The sequence below is a fragment of the Calliphora vicina genome, chromosome 4 (genome assembly GCF_958450345.1).
Source record: "Calliphora vicina chromosome 4, idCalVici1.1, whole genome shotgun sequence".
Classification (NCBI taxonomy): domain Eukaryota; kingdom Metazoa; phylum Arthropoda; class Insecta; order Diptera; family Calliphoridae; genus Calliphora; species Calliphora vicina.
The window spans coordinates 34,440,907-34,461,921 of NC_088783.1; the positions used below are offsets into that span (position 1 = coordinate 34,440,907).

Consider the following 21,015-nt stretch of genomic DNA (forward strand, 5'->3'; position numbering starts at 1 on the left):
TATATAGGTAACTGAGAGAATAGAGAAGTACACATAGAGTGAAAACTCTCCTGTCAAAAACCTAACTCAGTTGTCAAAAACCTAATAGGTGAGAATGTATTAGTAAAAAAACATTGTGAAAACAAAAACAACACTCATATGTGTAACTTTTTTGAGTAATATTTTTGTGTGAGTTTTATTCTAGTTTCCGCTCTATGTATATTTTCTCTATGACTGAGAGCCACAAACCTCCCAGCAGTTAAGCAAGTAGTTAATGTGTCCCTTAAAGACAGTAATTGTCCCAAATGTCTTATCACTTGGCTGACTCCAATTTATATATTTTGGTCATTTAGCACGTGTGTGCATTTTGTAGTGCAGAGAGAAGACAATTGGTTATTTTATACATCCCAAGTAATCTGAAGACAATTGACACTTAAGTGTCTCTAAGTAATCTGGAGTGTAGTCACTTTAATATATAGTTATGATTATAGTGTTGTAGTGGTACACAATACATACATATGTATTTGTGAAGGTACATAATTAATGCCTGGGATACTATCTATGTATAATCTCTTAATTTATCGAATATTTAGAATTCGTGAAAAATAATTGAAAATTTCGTCATTAAATTTCGTATTTATGTAAATAAAAATGTATTATGTTGTGTTGGTTGTTCAATTTTCAATAGGCAACGAGGGTACAATATATTTGTCACTCTTTTTAAACCACAACTATTTTGACATTTTGTTATTTTTCTATTGCCATATATCTATAACTAGCTAATTCATAACATTATAATTTGTGCTACGGACTATACATAGTATTATGTATTATACGTATCACTCATTATTTCTAAAGCTTTTTACAAATGTTCATATTTTTTATTGGAATCAAAATGCTTGAAATCACATCATAACAACGTCCTTTTCAATAATAAATATTATACTATAATAGATGCATAATTCTTTGGTATATTCGATCAAATAACAACGCTATATTTTTATTTTTTATTTAATTTGTTTTGTTTTATTGTTAATATTAATCAGTACAAATTACACAATGAAAAAAAAACTGAACTTAAAAACATAAACATAAAAATTTATACAAATTATAAAAAAGCTTACAAAAATAAACAATATTAACTAAGAAAAAGTAAAAGGGAGAACTTAAGTGTTAAATAGAACTTAATTATGTAGAAATGAACTAAAAAAAATACACACAAGTTACAATAGAACAAAAATAAAAATGAATTTGTTAATACAGAAATAAACGTATTCAACCACATTAATAATAAAAAAAATCTAAAGTGGCTACAATAAATTTAGACATTTTTGTAACCGCATGACCGAATCTTTCTTATAAATACAGCTGACAGAATACAATAGTTCTTTTTTTATATTGTTTTAAAAAAAGTCTTAAAAAATATAGATTTAAATTATTTAGCAAATAAATAATTTAAAAATTATTTTATGTTTTTGGGGCAAATATTGCAATATTGTTGCGTTTTTATATTTATAAATATAAAATATTATATCATTTCAATGTTTTAATTTGGTTACAAGGCATTTTGGATTATTATTTCTATTTAAAAACTCATGCTAAGTTTTACTTAAAAACTATTAATAAAAATCGGTTGTTCCTTTTGTTTTTTACTGTTATAAAAAGTACAAAATATATTTCGGTGTAAAAATATAAATATTGATAAATAGTTCTTTCTTTTTGTTTGTTTTGAGGCACATATTTAGTATTAATACACTTTCGTCAATAAAAGTAGAAAATAAAAGGATAGCATTAAATTAAAACAAAATGGAGGGTTTCAAAGTTAAGTTTTGGTTATGTTGAAAAATTTAGATAAACTATTTTAGACTTTTACTGGCAGTTAAACAGAAAGATTAGTTTTGTTAAACCAAAAGAATTTACATTGCTTAAAACGTTTCGTTTTTTATGGCATTATATTTTTCTTATACTAAAAAGAAAAAAATCGCAAAAAATCTCTTCTTATTTGCCAGCATACGTTGGGTTTTTGAAGGTAGATGTGGCTTGTTTATAAATTGGATTTTCACCCTGAAATTACAAAAAAGTATAAATGAAATTAATTGTTTAGTAAAGAAATATTTTAAAATTACCGTATCCCATCGGGCGTTCATGCGTTCTTTTTCGAATCTAGCAAATTCACGTCTATCATGGATAGTAGTCAATAGTTTCCATAATAACAATATGGCTAAACCAACCAATACAATGGCAGCTATAACACCTAAAACAATACCCAACATGAAGACTTTAGGAGGACATTCACGTTCCTGCTGAGCGTGCACTTCTACTTTGTCATCTTCTTCGCTGTATTTGAAAGTAAATTTACAATCATCTTCGTCATAGAATATACAGATATTTTCTTCTTTCTTCTCATCGAGTTCAACTTTTTCTACGGCAATCGGTACAAATGTTGTGCAATTGGCAGCACAATCTTTATCCTCCTTCAATGGACCAGTCTTATACATTTGACATTGAACGCAATCTTTAAGCTCGTGACAACGGCCAGAACATGTGGGACACTTCTCACAGTATTTGCCGGAATAACGTCCTTCTTCGGTGGATTTACATCTAGGCGAGATAGAACCAACAATTAAGTGCAAACTTTTACTTTAATGCTTAATTAATACTTACTTGCATACACCACATTCACATTCGCCATGTCCTGAACAAATTTCACCACCATTGGGTGGAATACATGTATCATTTGAATCCCGACAATCACAAGCTGTACCAGTCCAACCAGGTTTACACACACAACTACCGCACTCACAAACACCATGATCGGGACCCGAGCACAATTGCTGTTCATGGCGATCACAGGAGAAATTATCGCATTCACAGAAACGACCAGAAATGATTTCCTCAGGATTAGCACGTTTCTCACAATCACACACGCCACACAAACAAGTACCACGACCGTTACAGTCAATTGTTGTTACATTATCGGCGCGACAACCAAAATCTTTACCCTTTTCCGAATGTACATCCGTGGTAGAACACTCACAATTGTGACCGAAATGCATATCATCACACTCACAGATACCACACATATAGGTACCATGGTTGTTGCAAACAGGGGAGTTGATGTGATAACCAGTTGAGCCGGGTTTTTCACAAGGACAGGAGCACAACATCTCCAAATCGATAACCAAACTTTCATTAATACCTACAGGGTAGATTTGAATAACTTGATTCCATTCGGCGGGGTCTGTGGGACAGGATGTAACCAGAATTTGAGCGGTAAAATTGACAACGTCACCGACCTTAAGGCCATCACATTTTGAAGTGGGTATTTCGGAGCCACCATTCAAACACGATGAGTGATAGGTGATTTTAACATGGCTTGTGGCATTATCTTTCATTTCAATAGAAGAAGATATTTTCTGTAAAATTAGGAAACATTCAAATAATAAGTTTGTTGTGCAACATATTTCAAGTCAATATTAAATCTTACACTATATTCCTCTCTAACCAAGTCAACCACGTTAGAAGAATCATTCGATAATATGGCACTGGATGAACCTTCAATATGTTGCGATAATTTCTCATAAACAGAATGTTGACTTGAAGTTACAGCAAAAATGATGTTAATGGAATTTTGTTTGACTTTATGATTAATTTGGGAAATACTAGGATAATCTTGAATAACCGAGTGAGTATAGAGACCAGCCGAATTTAAATGACATTCACCATCATTGGGAGCAATAACACCACCGAGCTGGTAAAAAAAAAGAATTTGATTAGAAAAAACAATTGGAATTTTAATTATAAGATTTGTATATTACCTTGCCATCACCAGCATAATGGAAACCAGCATCTGTTGAGAACACCAACAAACGACGAGCCTGTTCACGCCAGCCGATTTGTTGACGACAAGCTATAGCTTGCATAATGGCATCAAAACCACCTTCAGGAGCATCCAAATTACCAGAAACAGCAGCTCTTTTTACTTCAGTCTATGTTATGGGATTTATGGTAAACGAAAATTGGTTTATTGAAATGTTTTATTATCAACATTTTTTTGTTATTTGGGTTATGATGGTACACTCTTGTCGATTTCAATTTTTTGTTAAACAAATTTTGTTAATTTATCATTTCCAAATGTGAACTTTATTTTTTAATTTTTTGGTAATTTATTATTTATTTAGTTAATAAAACTCTTTTGTACAAGTATTGCTTAATTTAAACAAAATTTTTTAATTACGATTAGTTGAATAATTGTTTTAGAATTTTCTTTCATGAATATTTGCCCAATTCACAATTGATGTCGTAGTGTTGTAGAATTTTGTATGTCATAAATATTTTTCAAACTAATTTTTCGTAACAAAAACAAAACAATAATACAAATAATTACGACATACAACGATACAACGGTACGACACCAATTGTGAATTGTGCAATTGAACATTTTGTTATGAATTTTGAATTTTTTCGATTTTAAATGTTCTGTTTTTGGCATAAAATATTATTGTACATCCCATATCTTCAAAATAATTTGCTATTATTCATATTTTATATCTTTTAATGATAAATTACAGTGTTCAAGAAAAAGAATTCCGCTAAAAATAAAAAAATAGACTAACTTCTAAACCCATGAAAATTAAATTCCAACCAAGTTTCCAAACATTTTTTTTTTTGCTTTAATAATTTACAAAATAAATTGAAAAGAGCAATTGTCTAAACCTTTTTGTAACAGATTTGAATTGAAACATTCAAAAAATTGTATAAGCTATTTTATAATGGATTTGAATTAAAGAAAACTTACATGATTCAATATAAAGATTTAACTCTCTAATAAATTCTTTAATGGAATGGTTAAGAGAAAACAATTTATTTGATTTTGAAAATTTAATGAAGAATTAATTATTTTAAACCTTTGGTGGTAACGATTTAATAATTTAATACTTAAAGGATTCCATTGTTAAATTGTTAATATTTCGCATTGAAAAAAGCAATAGAATCAACAATAACAATATTTGCGAGCTTATCTTAAAACGTATCGTCCAAACTGATAAGAGCGCACAATTTTTACTTTGTGACACAAACCTAACAATACTATATTAACAATTTGCGATAACAAAAATAAAAGATAAGAAAATAAACAAATAAGAAATAGCATAAATAAAAAATGTTTAGTTGAAAACATAAAACAGAACTTTAAAACCTAAAAAAATCAATGGTTAATAAAGTTAATAATTTAAATTAAATAAACAAGAGTGTACCAATAATTCAATAAAACAAATATGAAATGATCGCTGAAATGTAGGTGCTTAAAAGGGAATATGAGAGATATAAAAAATATTCATGACATGCATTCAAAACAAACATCACACCACATAACACATGCATTTTAAATTGTTATTCAAATAATTCATGCACCAGCACCTTAATAAAACTAATTTCTAATATAAGAAACCCCACTCTTTCAAAATTCTTTAAAAATTTCATTAATACTCAAGCAAAATATATATTTCAGAGTAGGATTTCGGGAACTATTTCAGGGTAATAAATACTACATGCAAAAAACCATGAAATTATATGGATAATAATAAATAAATGTAAAATAAACTACGACAACATAAACTTACTGAGAACCGATATGTATCCGTGCTTAAAGGCATTGCATTTTTATAACCATAAGGTGCAGCACAGCCTGCACATGGCTCGATCATGCTAATTATTTATGTTTATTTTAAATGTATATTTAATGCAGACATTTTTATTTGGATAGAATAGTAGATAATTTAAAATATGAAAGAAAATTTTGAAAGAAAAACAAGAAGAATAGAAACATATGATAAATGATAGACAAATGTAAAAATTTAAACACAAAATTAATGTTAGAGAATAACTTATGTGCTATTTTGTAAAACGAACGAATTTTAATTCCAAATTTAACGAATTTTTCGTTTGATTAACAAAAATAGCACATTAATTTCGATATAGTAGAGTACTTAATGAATATTCAATCAATAATAATAATGTAAAATCTAGAATTAACAACACCAATTTATTTCTATGATATAATGAGTTACGACAATCTTACCCTTATACTATAAGATATATACGCAGAAAATTAGAATAATTTACCAATAAAATTAAAAAGTTAATAGAACAATAGAAATTGCAACAAATAAAAACAAGTTAAGCTAGAAATTACTACAAACATATATATATGTAAGAGTTTTTTTAGTAAATATTTATTATAATAAACTTTTTCTTCAATAAATATTTCCTTTACCAAAATCTCCTTAATATACATATAATTAACAAGGCAACTTAAATTAAATTAATTACAATCAAATATTACAAAACAACAGACAACAGTGTTAAAACAAATTGAAAATATTATAAAATAAAACATTTATAAAGTACGCAACATAGAATGGATATTTGAAATAAGTGTGGACATGGAGTGGGTGTAATGTATTGACAGAAATCATAATTATGTATAAAATAATACGATTTTTGATTTGTTTTGATTTATTTTTGTATATAAAAGAAATAAGTATTTGATTCTTACAGTGAATTCTGCGGTATTTGTACTCAAGGGCATATGGTTGCGATAACCATAAGGAGCTTCACAATTTTCACAGGGATGTTCAAGTCTGTTTTGTTGTTGAGGTGCAGTTTTATTTGATTATTTTTTTGAGTAAGTGATGATGTAGTATTTTGTTGTGATTAGTATTTTTTTTTTGTTTCGGTCAATTATTGAGTTAGTGGGTTTGATTTGTTTTGTTTAAATAAAAAAAAAGAAATATTAATTAAATTAGCAATAGAATAACAAAATTATTTAAAAAAAAACAACTTAAATTAAATTAATATAAGCAAAAACATAATTAACATGTTATAGGTAATAAAAAAAATAAAATTTTTTATTCAATGGTATTACAAAATTCCATAAAAGCGAATTATAAAAAATTAGAATAGTTAAAAAAAAAAAGTTAAAGAAAACAAGAACAAAAGTGAAGTTGTATTAAAATTATGTTTTTGTTTAATCTCTTAAAACCAAATGATCTTTCCAACTAAACTGTTGTTATTTTGTTTGTTCCCTTCCAAAAGTTAAATGAATAAAGTTAAAACTTACATTAAATACATAAACTATTTCTTTATTACGCGTATTTCACTAATTTTTAATTAATATTTTCTATAAAAAATTATTTATTTGAATTATTCAGAATCAAGCCCTAATTAGTCTGATTTTGGACAACTTTTTCTATAGAAAAGAAGTCAGAGTCTGAGATACTTTTTATAGAAAAGTAGTCAGATTCTGAGAAACTTTTTACTATAGAAAGCAACTTTTTCTATAAAAAAGTAGTCAGATTCTGAGCAACCTTTTCTATAAAAAAATAGTCAGATTCTGAGCAACTTTTTCTATAAAAAAGTATTCTGATTATGAGCAACTTTTTCTATAAAAAAGTATTCTGATTCTGAGCAACTTTTTCTATAGAAAAGTAGTCAGATTCTAAACAATTTTTTTACAAGTTGTTACAGGTTTCTGTAAAAATTGAAAAGAATAAGTGTTATTTGATTTTTACTGACCGATTATTATATATTCTAATAACTATGCCTAGTACTAGATAATGTTATTCAAATACTGAGACGCTTTATATAGTGTATTACAAATTATTTTTATAAATAAATAATAATAGGAAGACAATATTCTCCACCACATATATATATATATATATATATATATATATATATATTTCTAAACACTTTTATTTATTACATCGATATTCCAATTATACTTAACCCTCTAACCGGCAAAGCTGCCTTTAGGCGGGGTATGCTAAATGTATGTAATGCTGCTTTATTTGCTTATTTCTCCCGTTATAACGGTAAATATGTGTAAAGAGACAAACAATTTACTTATTGTGATAAATATGAACGTGCAGTTGTTTTTTGTTTTTTTTTTATTCCAACGTATTTTTTTTATTCAAAAAATATCCTGGTATATTTGTTTACCTCAAAATAAAATTGGCCGGTTATAGGGTTAAGATATTTCTAATTGTATTTCAAAAATGTGCAATTATATTTGAAAAATTACAATTACTGAAATTTCTAATTATATTTCTGAATTTCTCAATTATATGGATGTTTTTGTGAAACACTTCACTTAGATACATTTTTCGTATAAATTATTTTTGTTTTACAAAAATGTGTATGAAAATATTTTTAAAGTTTGGAATTTTTTTTATATGCATTTCAATTACTGAATATTTAAAAATGTTAATTTTTTTTATTTTTACTTGAAATACAATTGGAAATGGTATAATTTGGGGTGCTGAAATATTTATCATATTTAGTTTCACTATTTTTTTTGCTATATTAATAATGATATTGAAAAAAACCATAATTGATCATTATATTAATATGGTGAAAAATATTGAGTTACACTATTTAAAATAAACAACTACAATAACTAATATTTCATTATCTATTAATTAACGTATTCTAACATAAAACTACTACATTAACAATAATAAAGTGTTTTTTTTTTGCGAAAAATAATACTTATTCATTAATTGAAAAAAAAAAACAAATCACACTTTCATTATTAATGTAGCAAAATACTTAATGCTAATAACAAAAATACATATTAAAAAATGTAAAGCAATATATTACTCACTTTTTGGGTATAGTCGAAACATAGGGCATTAAAACTTTATCAACAAATGAGCCGAAACCTAAACGGAAATTTGAGGTAATATTACGCATAGTTTCTGAAAGTAAATCGCCCAAGGCAGATAACTTTTCTTTATCATCTTCCATAGATTTTGACAAGTCCATAAGATAGTATAAATCAACAGGATAGTCTTCAGCCTGGGAATAACGCATATTTAAACTATGCAGTTCATCTGAAAACAGACAATTATTTATTAATCATCAGTATTCTTACTTAAAAGAAAGCAAACAAGAAAACTTACTTATACGCAATTTTAAAGAAACTCTTTGAGGGCTAATTTGTACAATGTCACTGCCGCTAAAACTGCCAGCAGCAGCTGCACCACTTGCAGATCCAGAGGCGCCATACGATCCAGAATACGAACCCGATGAAGAACTACTATACGAAGAGTTGGCATAGTATGAACCACCATAGGACATTTGACCACCACCAGCAGCTGCAGCATAGCCGGCACGTGTCAGTTCACGATTCATGGTAAAACTTTGTACTGTATCTGGATTCCAGATGAATTCCTCTGGGCAAACATTGGAATAACTGTGTTGGAAGCATCTAGGTTTGTCACCATGGTCCGGTTGCATACACCAGGCACAACTTTGTGTTTGTATACACTCGTGACAAGTGCGTTTGTTGACACAGGGATTTTGTATGAGTTTACCAGCTAATTGGGCTTCGACCGTAAACACAAAACATGTGAAGACAAATGCTAATAACGCCAGTGGGTACAGGCGTTTTGTGGAAGTAATCATGTTTATTTTGGCAACTAAGCAAAATAATGTTTAAAAAATATTCGTATTTTTGTTAATCGTTCGAGTACTGAAAGAAGAATGATTTTAAAAAAGTGTTTATTTTAATGATTTACTGTTTAAATAATAAGAATTAAGTAAGAAATTTTTAGTCACCAATAATGACGTCATGTGAGATAATAAATAGTATCGCAATTGTTTATAAATGGAACCGGTAAAGTGTTGCCGAATAAAAATTTGTTGGAATAATAGCAAAACAAATAAAATACACAAATAACTATCAATTTTATAGCAAAAAAAAATATTCAAAAGAATCTCGTCTATGTTTCGCAAAATACAGTTTTTTCTCAAAAAAAAATATATGATTCTTTTACAGTAAATATACAGTTAATATTTCAGAATTCAAAACAAGTATGATTGCTACATTAGGCAGTGTCGAAACTTATAATAATTATACTTTTAGATAAATAATAAAAACAGTATTTGGTGAAAAAAAATTTAAAAACCATGTTTCCATTGTTTTTTGCAATGCTAAAAAGTATAACCACATTCTATAAATATTAAATATTATTATTCTATAACATATATTATTGCTTTTGAATACATGTCACCGCTGATAAAATATTAATAAAAAACTGAATTCTTGTGTCATGTCAAATCGTTTAATTTTTTCGTTCGTTAAACAACAAAACATGACATAATATTTTAGAACATTGTCACCCTGTGAAAATGCAACTGTGCATAGTTGTTAACTTTTCCTTTTTAATACTATGATTCTATTTTCGAAAGTAGTCTATGTAGTAGTAGAAACGCGCGCGAGACGAACAATGTAGAAGCATTCTTTTTCTATTTTACTTAACCATTCGATATATATTTAAAACGTATTCGTACGAACAAATGAATTAATAAATCTATTCTTATTTTTGTTTAAATTAAAGTATCGTTAAGCGATTGTTTTTATTTCCAACCTTTGATGTCCTCGTTTAGTGACATTATTTCAGAAGTGGGATCGTAAATCCAATAAGTCTAAATACGAACGCTAATTGGGAATCTAATTAGAAGAACGAACTTAAACGAAACGCACGAACATGGAAAACTTACATAGTATGACGGTTAAGAATCTACAAGCGAAGTGTAGAGAAATCGGTGTGTCGTGCTCGGGAAATAAGAAACAATTAATTGAACGACTGGAGGATATTGGTGAAATGCGTAATTTACCTACTATGACGGAGCGAGTTATACAGTTGGAGAAGACATTAGCGGATATGCGTGCAACGTCAATGCGGTTCCAACCGTCGCAAGCGTCTTCCCCGATGCAGACATTTGCTTCAATCGAAGGTTCTCCTGTGCGCAGTACAAACGTTGCTATTTCACACGGAAATAGCCCCCCTGTTGTTACGTCAGGCAACTCGTTTAGTGGTGTCGATACAATAGCCACAGCCGCAAATGGTAATATGGACAAATTGCAAATGTTGCGAACGCCAGTGCAACACGTTATTTCTGCAAGCTCCGCATGTCATCGGCCTGAAATGTTGCCTCCATTAACACAACACATAAATTATAGCTCCGCCGGACAGCCACCGACTTCACAATATGTTTCGCAAAGTGGTAATGCATACCAGCCGCCAGTGTGTATTTCGTCCACAATGCCGCGTGTTATTGATCAACAATATACGATTGCTGCAAACAACATACAGATGCCACAACAAGCTTCGTGCTACGTAACAAATGCTCATGTTGCAGGCCCATCGTCAAACTGCGCCCCAATGCACTATGGTAGTCAACGACAGTACCCGACACCAACGTTTAACGTCTGTGAACAACAACAACAACAATATTTGCCGCATAACAACTGTAATAATTCTAGCCCGTATAATGACGTAAGAGAGATGATAGCAATTCTACCGGAATTCAATCCGTCAATGGAGGAATCTGTAAACTCTTTTCAGTTCGTTAAGCGTGTTAACGTGTTAAAGGCAGCTTACGGGTGGAATGACCACAATCTAATATTTGCGGTACAGCAGAAGATGCAGGGCCCCGCAAAGTATTGGGTTGACTCGTTACAAATCGTTTTTGGTTCATGGCAACAGTTTGTGACAAAATTTTTGAGAGATTTTCCTTATGTGGATAATTCGGCCGATATTCATATTAAAATGTGCCACACGAAACGACGTTCTGACGAACCACCACATGAATATTATTTCAAGATGTACGCTCTAGGTACTAGAGGTGGTTTACCCGAATCTGCCATAGCTAGACACGTCATAAATGGTATTAACGAACCGGATTTAAGGAAGAAGATCTCGAATGAATACGATTCGTGTAATCAGCTGCTTAAAGACATTATTAGTTATTGCAACTATAATGACGTCATGAACACAACAGTACAAAGGCAATGCAAACCAACGGCGTCAAATGAGAACAGTGTAAGCAGTACGAAAGGTATTAAAAGAAACAATGGTACTACTTTTTCATCGAGCAAGGTAAAATGTTACAACTGTTCGCAACTAGGACACTTTTCCGTAAATTGTCCTGAGCCATCTAAGAAACCTAGATGTACCAACTGTAAACGTACTACACACACGGTAGATAAATGCCCTGAAAAATCAACGCAGAGAACATCCGTGAATCAAATTGACTCAACATCAGTACCGACAGATGGAAATGATATTGTCAAGAAAGTTAATGTCAACGGTCACGAATCGAATTCTTTTGTAGATCCTGGTAGTAACCGGTCGCTGATCCGTAGATCATATGCTCATACAGTCGGCAAGGTTGATGATACGAATGTTTCTTTAGAAGGTTTTGGTGGTGGGCAATACAAATGTACAGGTAAAGTACATGCAGTCTTGGTGATTGATGAAAATTCGCTTGGTGTTGATTTACTTGTCGTCGAAGATGAATTTTTGAGTGAGAATATTCTATTGGGTAGAGACGTTTTATGTGGTAAAGGTAAACGATTAATTATCGAAGACGATGATTGTCGTCTGGAGAAGCTCGATAGTTACCAAGCCTCAGAGGAGCTAGCGCCGTCCGAGCGGGACAAATTGAAGGAATTACTTCTGAGACATCGTGGTTGCTTTGCGGAAAATACTTCTGATCTCGGAAAGTGCAACGTCGCTAAAATTGAGATTCGTCTTACCTCCGATAAACCCATCCAGTCGAAAGCGTATCGGGTTCCATTCGCGAAACGCTCGATATTGACGGACATCACTAATGATCTGCTTGAACACGAAATCATCCGTCCATCCGATTCGACCTACGCATCACCTGTAGTTCTGGTCAACAAAAGCAACGGCGAACACCGTATGTGCGTTGACTACCGTGGGCTAAACGCTATTACAGAGAAAACACCTTACCCGATGCCGATTATGGAGGAACAATTTGCTCAACTTGCCAACAATCAATATTTCACGACGTTAGATCTTCGCATGGGATATCATCAGATAGAAGTTGACGAAGAGTCCAAAAAGTACACCGCTTTTGTTACTCACGATGGACATTTTGAATTTAACCGAATGCCGTTTGGTCTCGTGAATGCCCCAGCAGTTTTTCAATCTGTCATGAATAAGCTTATATCCAGAATGAGACCCGGTGAAATCCTAGCATACTTGGATGATATTGTGCTGCCGAGTAAATCGATCGAAGAAGGTTTATTACGTCTTGATGAATTTTTGGACATCTTGACCAAAAGTGGCCTCACATTACGATTCGACAAATGTTCTTTTCTTTCAACGAGGATTTCCTACCTGGGACATATAATTGATGGCAATGGTATACGGCCGGGTGACGAAAAGACAAGTGCAATTAGAAATTTCAGTCCACCGAAGAACGTAACCGAGGTAAGAAGATTCCTAGGCTTAACGGGGTTTTTCAGAAAATTTGTACAGGATTATTCAATAATCTCGAGACCGATTACGATGATGTTACGAAAGGATGATGTTTTTGTTTGGGGTGAAGAGCAACAAAAATCGTTTGAAAAACTAATCGAAGTTCTCACGAATCAACCAGTTCTCGCACTTTACGATAGTAATGCTCAGCATGAAGTTCACACGGATGCAAGCAGTTTAGGTCTCGCTGGTATTTTACTACAGTCTGTTGATGGTAATCAATGGAAACCAGTTTTCTATTATAGCCGCCATTGTACTGACCCCGAAAGTCGATATCACAGTTACGAGCTTGAAGTCCTCGCCGTGGTGGAGTCGCTCGACCGTTTTAGGATTTATCTGTTGGGTAAACCGTTCCGCTTGGTAACTGATTGTTCAGCCATTACCAATGTAAAGACTCACAAGGAACTCAAGCCTAAGATTGCTAGATGGTGGATGAGGCTCCTGGAATATGATTTCACTCTGGTACATCGTGAGGGTAGCCGTATGGCACACGTAGACGCTTTAAGCCGTGCCCCAGATAACCTACCAACCGAAATCGAACCAGCTGGGTTTATTATGAAGGTCACCGTTGAGGTGGACGATTGGGTCGTTACTATGCAGCTGAAGGACGAAAAACTTGTTAATATAATGGCTGTGTTGAAAGGGGAACTAAAGTCAGACCAGGAGAAACATATAAGATCAGAATACTCCTTAAGTAATCACCGACTTTATCACAAGGACAAAGATGGTCTAAAATTAGTCATTCCAAGGGACATCCGATGGAGAATCCTGAAATACTCTCACGACGACATGGGTCATTTTGGATTAGATAAGACGATTCAGCGAATTCAACAAAAATTCTGGTTTCCCAAAATCCGTAAATATACGAAGGACTACATCGCCAGCTGTATCGCCTGTTGTTACAATAAGAACCGTAGTGGTAAATCCGAGGCACAATTACATTATAGTGACGTCCAGCCAATTCCGTTCCAGAAGGTTCATATCGATCACCTGGGTCCTTTTACAAGAAGCAAGAGGGGACAGTGCTACATTTTGGCTATTTCCGATTCATTTAGCAAATACTTGGTTGTGAAACCAGTACGCACTACAAAAACAGCTCCGGTCATCAACGCTTTGAATGATATGACAACCTACTTTGGTCTCCCTAAGTGTGTCGTCAGTGATCGGGGAACTGCTTTTACTTCGAAGGCGTTTGAAGACTATTGCAATCACAATTCAATAAGGCACATTAGAACTGCGGTCCGCACTCCAAGAGCGAATGGTCAGGTCGAACGTGCAAATCAGACTATTCTTTCGTACATTCGCACTACAGTTGCGGAACCAAAGGACTGGGATCTGACATTACGTGATCTTCAATGGTCCGTAAATTCTCAAAAGAACTCAACAACTGGCTTTACGCCCAACGAACTTATATTCGATTTTAAATTACGTGATGTGACAAATAACCATTTATTAGCAGCCATCCATGATGACATTGTTGAGAACGAACTCCCAATGGCCGACAAGCGTGGCCTCGCAGTAGAGAATGTCCGAAAGGAACGAGAGAAATGGCAAAAGCGTTTTAACTCCAGACACACAACGCCCAGACAATATGACGAAAACGACTTGGTGGTAATTGAGAATGAAGCTCCCGCTACAGGCGATTCGAGGAAGCTTGAGCCAAAATTTCGAGGCCCTTACATTATTACCAAAGCTCTGGGAAATGACAGATATCTTATTGAAGACATTCCCGGAATTCAAGTCACGAACCGAAAGTTCTCTTCAGTCTATACAGCTGAGAAGATCAAACCCTGGTGCATCAGTTGCCCCACTCTTGACGAGTCATCTTGCGAAATCGAGGACGATTTAGGGTCAGAATGGGCCGAGCTGTCACCCTGTGAAAATGCAACTGTGCATAGTTGTTAACTTTTCCTTTTTAATACTATGATTCTATTTTCGAAAGTAGTCTATGTAGTAGTAGAAACGCGCGCGAGACGAACAATGTAGAAGCATTCTTTTTCTATTTTACTTAACCATTCGATATATATTTAAAACGTATTCGTACGAACAAATGAATTAATAAATCTATTCTTATTTTTGTTTAAATTAAAGTATCGTTAAGCGATTGTTTTTATTTCCAACCTTTGATGTCCTCGTTTAGTGACAACATTATTACTTGCTTTAACTGACCTAAAAAAATTTTAATTGTATGATTATTTTAAACATTTAAATTTAATAATATTTGCCATTTTCGGACTTGTCAAATGTTTGCGTTTGCTACAAATATTTATGTAAAAAATACACAAATTTTAAAAAATTTTTTATACTTGTTAAACAATTTTATTAATTTTATCAAAACAAAACTAAATATGAAAAGAAAGCAAAAATAATTTATTAATTTAGATTTAGAAACTTTTCAAAATGATTTAATACTATAAAAACAAAAACATATTGCTAAAAATAAAATTCCAGCTGTGTATGTATTGCAAATTAAAGAGAAATACATATTTAATAATAAAACAAAAAGAAAAATTATTATCAAATACAATTTTGTTAGGTGGTTTTGTTGGCTAAAGCAATTTAGCTGCTGACGATTTTGATTATAATTTTTTTTTTTTGTATTTTTACTATTTCGTATACGAAACTCATCAAGATTTCATATGAAACATTAAGTCACTCACATACTCGATATGACTCATCCAATCAAGAAAACACAAAATAAAATAAACTGACAGTGAAATCACAAAGAGGGATATGTGTTTTTAATATAATAAAAAAATATAAAAATATACACAAATCTCTTGGCGCTGTTGGGCCAAACGAAACCAGACAACAATGCAAAGAAAGTGAGAATCTCAAAATCTATTAGTACTTAATATACATAGAATGTATGTTGTTAGAGGAAGGAAAACTCATTATGGACTTGCAAAACTAATAAAGGTGTGCGCCAGATGATTGGATTAAAGTGGTGTAAACAAACTTAAATGCTACATAAACATCAAAGTCTTAAACTAAATATAAAATACTATTAGAGTTGTATTAAAACAAAACTAGCCAATGTTAACCACAGAACTTCGTAGTAAAAGTAATGTAGGTCACGTTCTTTATTTTTTTCTTACAATTAAGGTTGTTTGTTGTAATTTATAGCGTTTAATAAAAAACTTGAAATTTCTTTCTTACATTTTCAATGCCTTTAAACTAAACAACTGGTTTTTCTTTGTCATCTGTTGTGTTGGCAGACTCTCAATTTGTAACTTTGTTAGCTTTACAATATATATTTTATTGATATGACTAATGATTTGTTTATTATTTATTTATATATGTATGTATTTATTTATTGATTCATTGATATTTACGCTCTGTGCATGAGAAAATGAATTAAAATTAATAACAATAGTACATTTGGGAAGTATTTAACTATAGAGAAATTTACATAGAGCGGAAACTCGAAAAACAAACTCAAACAAAACAAATAAGAGAGCTATATTCGGCTGTGCCAAATCTTATACACCATTCTTAATGTAGATAAATATTTAAAACAAATTTTGTTGAAAACATTTTGTGTGAAAAAAATGTTAAAAACATTTTTGGTGTAAAAAAATTGGGTTAAAATATATTTGTCCCGATTTTGACCTGTTGTCGGTCCGAATTTGGAAAGGTATCCATATTTATTATGTAAATAGCAGAGTTCTGCTCTATGTGTTCATCTTTATGTTTTAATTTTAAATTTTCAATGCCGGCAAATGTTAATATATCAATTTTGTAGAGCATTATTCGTAATCATCGTTACGAGTTATGTTTTAGGTTATTTAAAATTTGAAAAAAAAAAAAGAATTCATTCATCGTTGAATTAATTCATAGCAGAATTATTTCAACCTTTGGATGATTAAATTTTTGTTAATTAAAATCTAATACAAGTTCAATTAAATTTTTGATTCAATTTGCTTTTAATCATTTACAAAATAAATTGAACAAAACTTACTTACGCCTATTTGTAAAAGATATTAAAACGATTAAAATTCATTCTATATAGGTATTATATTAAGCTGTTTTGCAATGGATTTAAACTAAAGAAAACTTGAATGATTCAATAAGAAGTTAATTCAATAAAGAATTAATTCTTGAATTAATTGAGTACCTTTAGTGTACTATGAAATTAATACAACGAATTAATATGTGCTGAATTGTTTAATGAAATATTTTATAAAATTTTGAAAATTTTGAACTAATGAATTAAGAATTTATTCTTTCGAACCCTTGGTATAGATATATTTATTAAACAAAAATAAGAAAAACAAGTAAGAGTGCTATATTCGGCTGTGCCGAATCTTATATACCCTTCACCAAATTATACTTCAAAATTTTAAATATTTTTAGGTAAACAAAATTTAATTTTTTTTCCAGTTGTTTTTTGAATTTTTTGAAAAAAAAAATTTTCGATTGTTATTTTAAATTTAATTTTTTTTTTTTAAATTTTAAAAATTTTTTTTTTTTTAAATTTAAAATTTTTTTTTTTTTTAATTTTAAAAATTTTTTTTTTGTTTTTTCAAATTTTTTTTTTTTTTTAAAAAAAAATTCGGGTTCAAAATTTTTTTTTCCCGATTTTGACCCATTGTAGGTCCACCTTACTATGGTCTTATATACGTCGTTGCAAATGTCTTTGAAATATCTATCATTAGATATCCATATTGTCTATATTAATGTCTTAGTAATCCAGATATAGGTAAAAAATAGGTCAAAAATAGAGGTTGTCTTGGTTTTTTCCTCATATCTCAGCCATTTGTGGACCGATTTTGCTGATTTTAAATAGCAAAATTCTCGAAAGCATGTCTGACCGAATTATTGAAGATTTGGATCCCGAAGGTATCTGGGGTCTTCAGAAAACTGATTTCAACAGACAGACAGACAGACAGACGGACAGACAGACAGACAGACAGACAGACAGACGGACATGGCTTAATCGACTCCGCTATCTATAAGGATCCAGAATATATATACTTTATAGGGTCGGAAATGAAAAATGTAGAAATTACAAACGGAATGACAAACTTATATATACCCTTCTCACGAAGCTGAAGGGTATAAAAATTGTAAATACAAACTGATAAGAGAGTAGCAATATAGCAATACAGATTGTACCTAATGTGTGTTGTTTGATTTCTAATTGGAAAATATGCTAGGTACAGATCATTAGAAACTTTAGAATAAAAACATAAACAATAGTTAATAAGTATATGTGTGGTTTCACAATATAAAACACCCCTTTTTATACAAAAACTCAAGAAGTCAATTAAAAACTTTAAATACTCAACTATAGAGGGAACGCACGTGCCTTTTCAATAAGACAATGCAAACGTGTGTATAAACTCGTAATATATTAAGGTCATATATGGAAATATGAGTCATGTTAATATACAAAATATTAGGGGTAAAATTTATTACCACTTATAAATCAAATGCATGAATTAATTTTTAAAATAGGTTTATTCTCAGGAACAAAAAAGTTCAAACTAATTTATGTTTGCTAAAAAAATACTCTATTAATAGAACCCGCAAAAACATACAAAAGGAAGCAGAATCAAGCGGGCCCAAGTTGAGCAAGAGGCGACAAATCAGGCAACAAGTATTACAGCTGTCATTGCTGATAGATATTGATGCCAGAAATGAAAAAATGTATTTTCAATCAAACCTATCAATATGCACCACCACCACCATTATCAGCAGCAACAGCAACACAAACGGAATTCAGCTACATACGCTATAGAGGAAGAGGTGTTTTAATGGATTTGCATATGGAAAAGTGTATGTATGTATATTTGTATGAGTATAGATCGGCAATATCAACCAACATACATTATTATGTATGTGAATGATCTTGTTTGTAGAGCAGAGGGAAACGTGGGCGTTCTAACTTGTTCTCCACGGAGTCTCTGAGGCACTACGCAATCTGTGTACATACACATACAAATCAAAATGAGACTTTGCTGGCAGATTTTTTTGTTTAGTTTAATTTACCAAATTACATTATTCAATTTCAGTTTTTAAATTTTCATTTAAATTACACTTTATCACAACAAATTTTCATTCCATACTTTTTATGATTTAATGATCTTTGTTTTTCGATCCGATGAAATCATCATCGTCATTTTTTCGTGTTTCTTTATTCATTATTTTTTTTTTAATTTTTTAAGTATTTATGTTCGCTTTTTTAATATTTCCACATATATTTTGTCTGTTTTCTTACGTAATTTAAATGATTCATGTTAATTTAACACTTACACTTTCGTTTTATTGTAAAATTATAAAAAAATCTTATAAATTTAATTAGATTTCAATAAGTTTAATGCCATCAGGGCGGAGGTGTTGCACTTAATTTGTGTTTTTTTCTTTTTCTATTTTGTTTTCTTATTTTCACCCGTTTGTTTTGTGAAAACGTAGTCGTTCTCGGAATTTTTCTTACTATTCTAGGCGAAGTCCAACACTGGTCTGACCAAAAAAAATTATGAATGGAAGGAGGTGAAAATCAAGTAAATATATAAAGAGAAATTAAAACTCACCACACTTAACAGTCATGTCAACTATAGGAAATAAAACGCTTTAGTAAAATATGTACGTATTTTCGTATTGTATTTAAATATTTATAATACTATCATTTAAAAAGCTATTAATAGAATTTATAAAAAATAACTTTTGGTTCTACAAATAATTTCTGCAATCGAAAACATATTTTACATAATTCAAATTTTGAAACTATCAATTGTTTGATGCGTATTTGCAATATCATCTGTAAAACATTATCGCTATTTAACTGCTGAATCTAAAGTATTACAGTATCAAATATGAATATTTATATTTGTTAGATTAATATATACAGGGTGGTCCGAATACTAGTATCTTTTCAAATCATTTTTACAGTGATGGATTTTTTCTATTCGAAATATTGACGATTTACGCTTGAACAAGATTGGGAAATATTGTACATTATAAAATATTGGCTGAAAAGCTAATCAAACAATCGATCTTCTGCATTCTGTATGTCAATTGGACGCCTCAGAGTTGCGATTTTACCTTTTTATATTTTTCCTTATAGGGTGCCGTTAAAGGCTGATACTATGCGAATAATCCTTAAAGCTAATATCGTCCGTTAACAATGTCTTGGAAAATTGTACTTTTAGGTTAAGCTACTGTGATTATGTTTGACATTATATGGGCTTTAACCCGGTTCAGAAATTACTAAATGTTCAGATATTTAAGTTTTGAAAGTTGTCTGCTGAATGAAATATTTAAGACGAGTGGAAAATATTTTGCATATTTTTTTAAAGATAAATACGTCTTTTACCTTATGTATATTTATCATAAAAATTAATGACTTTTGTTTGTCATTAATTGTTATGATATTTTAGTTATCTGAGCTGAAACACTAACAATTTTATCATAATAACTAATACAGTGCACTCGCGATAATATGAACACCCCAATATATGAACAATTTTTACTTCCATAGGGTACTCTAAAATATGAACATAGTGAACTAGCTTAAAGCTTTAAAATATGAACAGCTTATTTTTGTTTTTTTAACGTATTTTATATATCTACACAGAGTTGAAATATAAATCAACAGGATAGTGGCTAAATTCTAATTCAACTGCATAATAATTTTTGGATTTCTCTAGCTGTAGATGGGAATTAGATGACATTCACA

The 21,015-nt window shown here is 30.8% G+C and overlaps 1 protein-coding gene across 2 annotated transcripts; it reads right to left on the reverse strand.

The window, feature by feature from the left end:
- Positions 1 to 976: 976 nt before the first annotated feature.
- Positions 977 to 19,807, reverse strand: LOC135958890 (integrin beta-PS-like). Of its 2 annotated transcripts, none has more exons than XM_065509832.1 (9): positions 19,593 to 19,807; positions 8,943 to 9,514; positions 8,645 to 8,873; positions 5,601 to 5,685; positions 3,798 to 3,968; positions 3,467 to 3,730; positions 2,644 to 3,395; positions 2,106 to 2,580; positions 977 to 2,043 (listed from the first exon to the last, which is right to left on the reverse strand). In XM_065509832.1, the coding sequence occupies exons 2-9, from the start codon at positions 9,445 to 9,447 to the stop codon at positions 1,978 to 1,980; spliced, it is 2,547 nt and encodes an 848-aa protein (XP_065365904.1). In that variant the 5' UTR covers positions 9,448 to 9,514; positions 19,593 to 19,807; the 3' UTR covers positions 977 to 1,977. The 2 variants fall into 2 exon arrangements, with proteins under 2 accessions (XP_065365904.1, XP_065365903.1); XM_065509831.1 differs by lacking the exon at positions 5,601 to 5,685 and adding an exon at positions 6,536 to 6,620.
- Positions 19,808 to 21,015: the final 1,208 nt, after the last annotated feature.

What these genes read in the sequence shown, in the direction of transcription:
- LOC135958890 (XM_065509832.1), bottom strand. Translation starts at nt 9,447, where the DNA reads ATGATTACTTCCACAAAACGCCTGTACCCACTGGCGTTATTAGCATTT. An exon ending in TTCTTTAAAATTGCGTATAA is followed by an intron (nt 8,874 to 8,942) that starts GTAAGTTTTCTT and finishes GTCTGTTTTCAG; the next exon opens with ATGAACTGCATAGTTTAAAT. An exon ending in GTTTCGACTATACCCAAAAA is followed by an intron (nt 5,686 to 8,644) that starts GTGAGTAATATA and finishes ATAAATAATTAG; the next exon opens with CATGATCGAGCCATGTGCAG.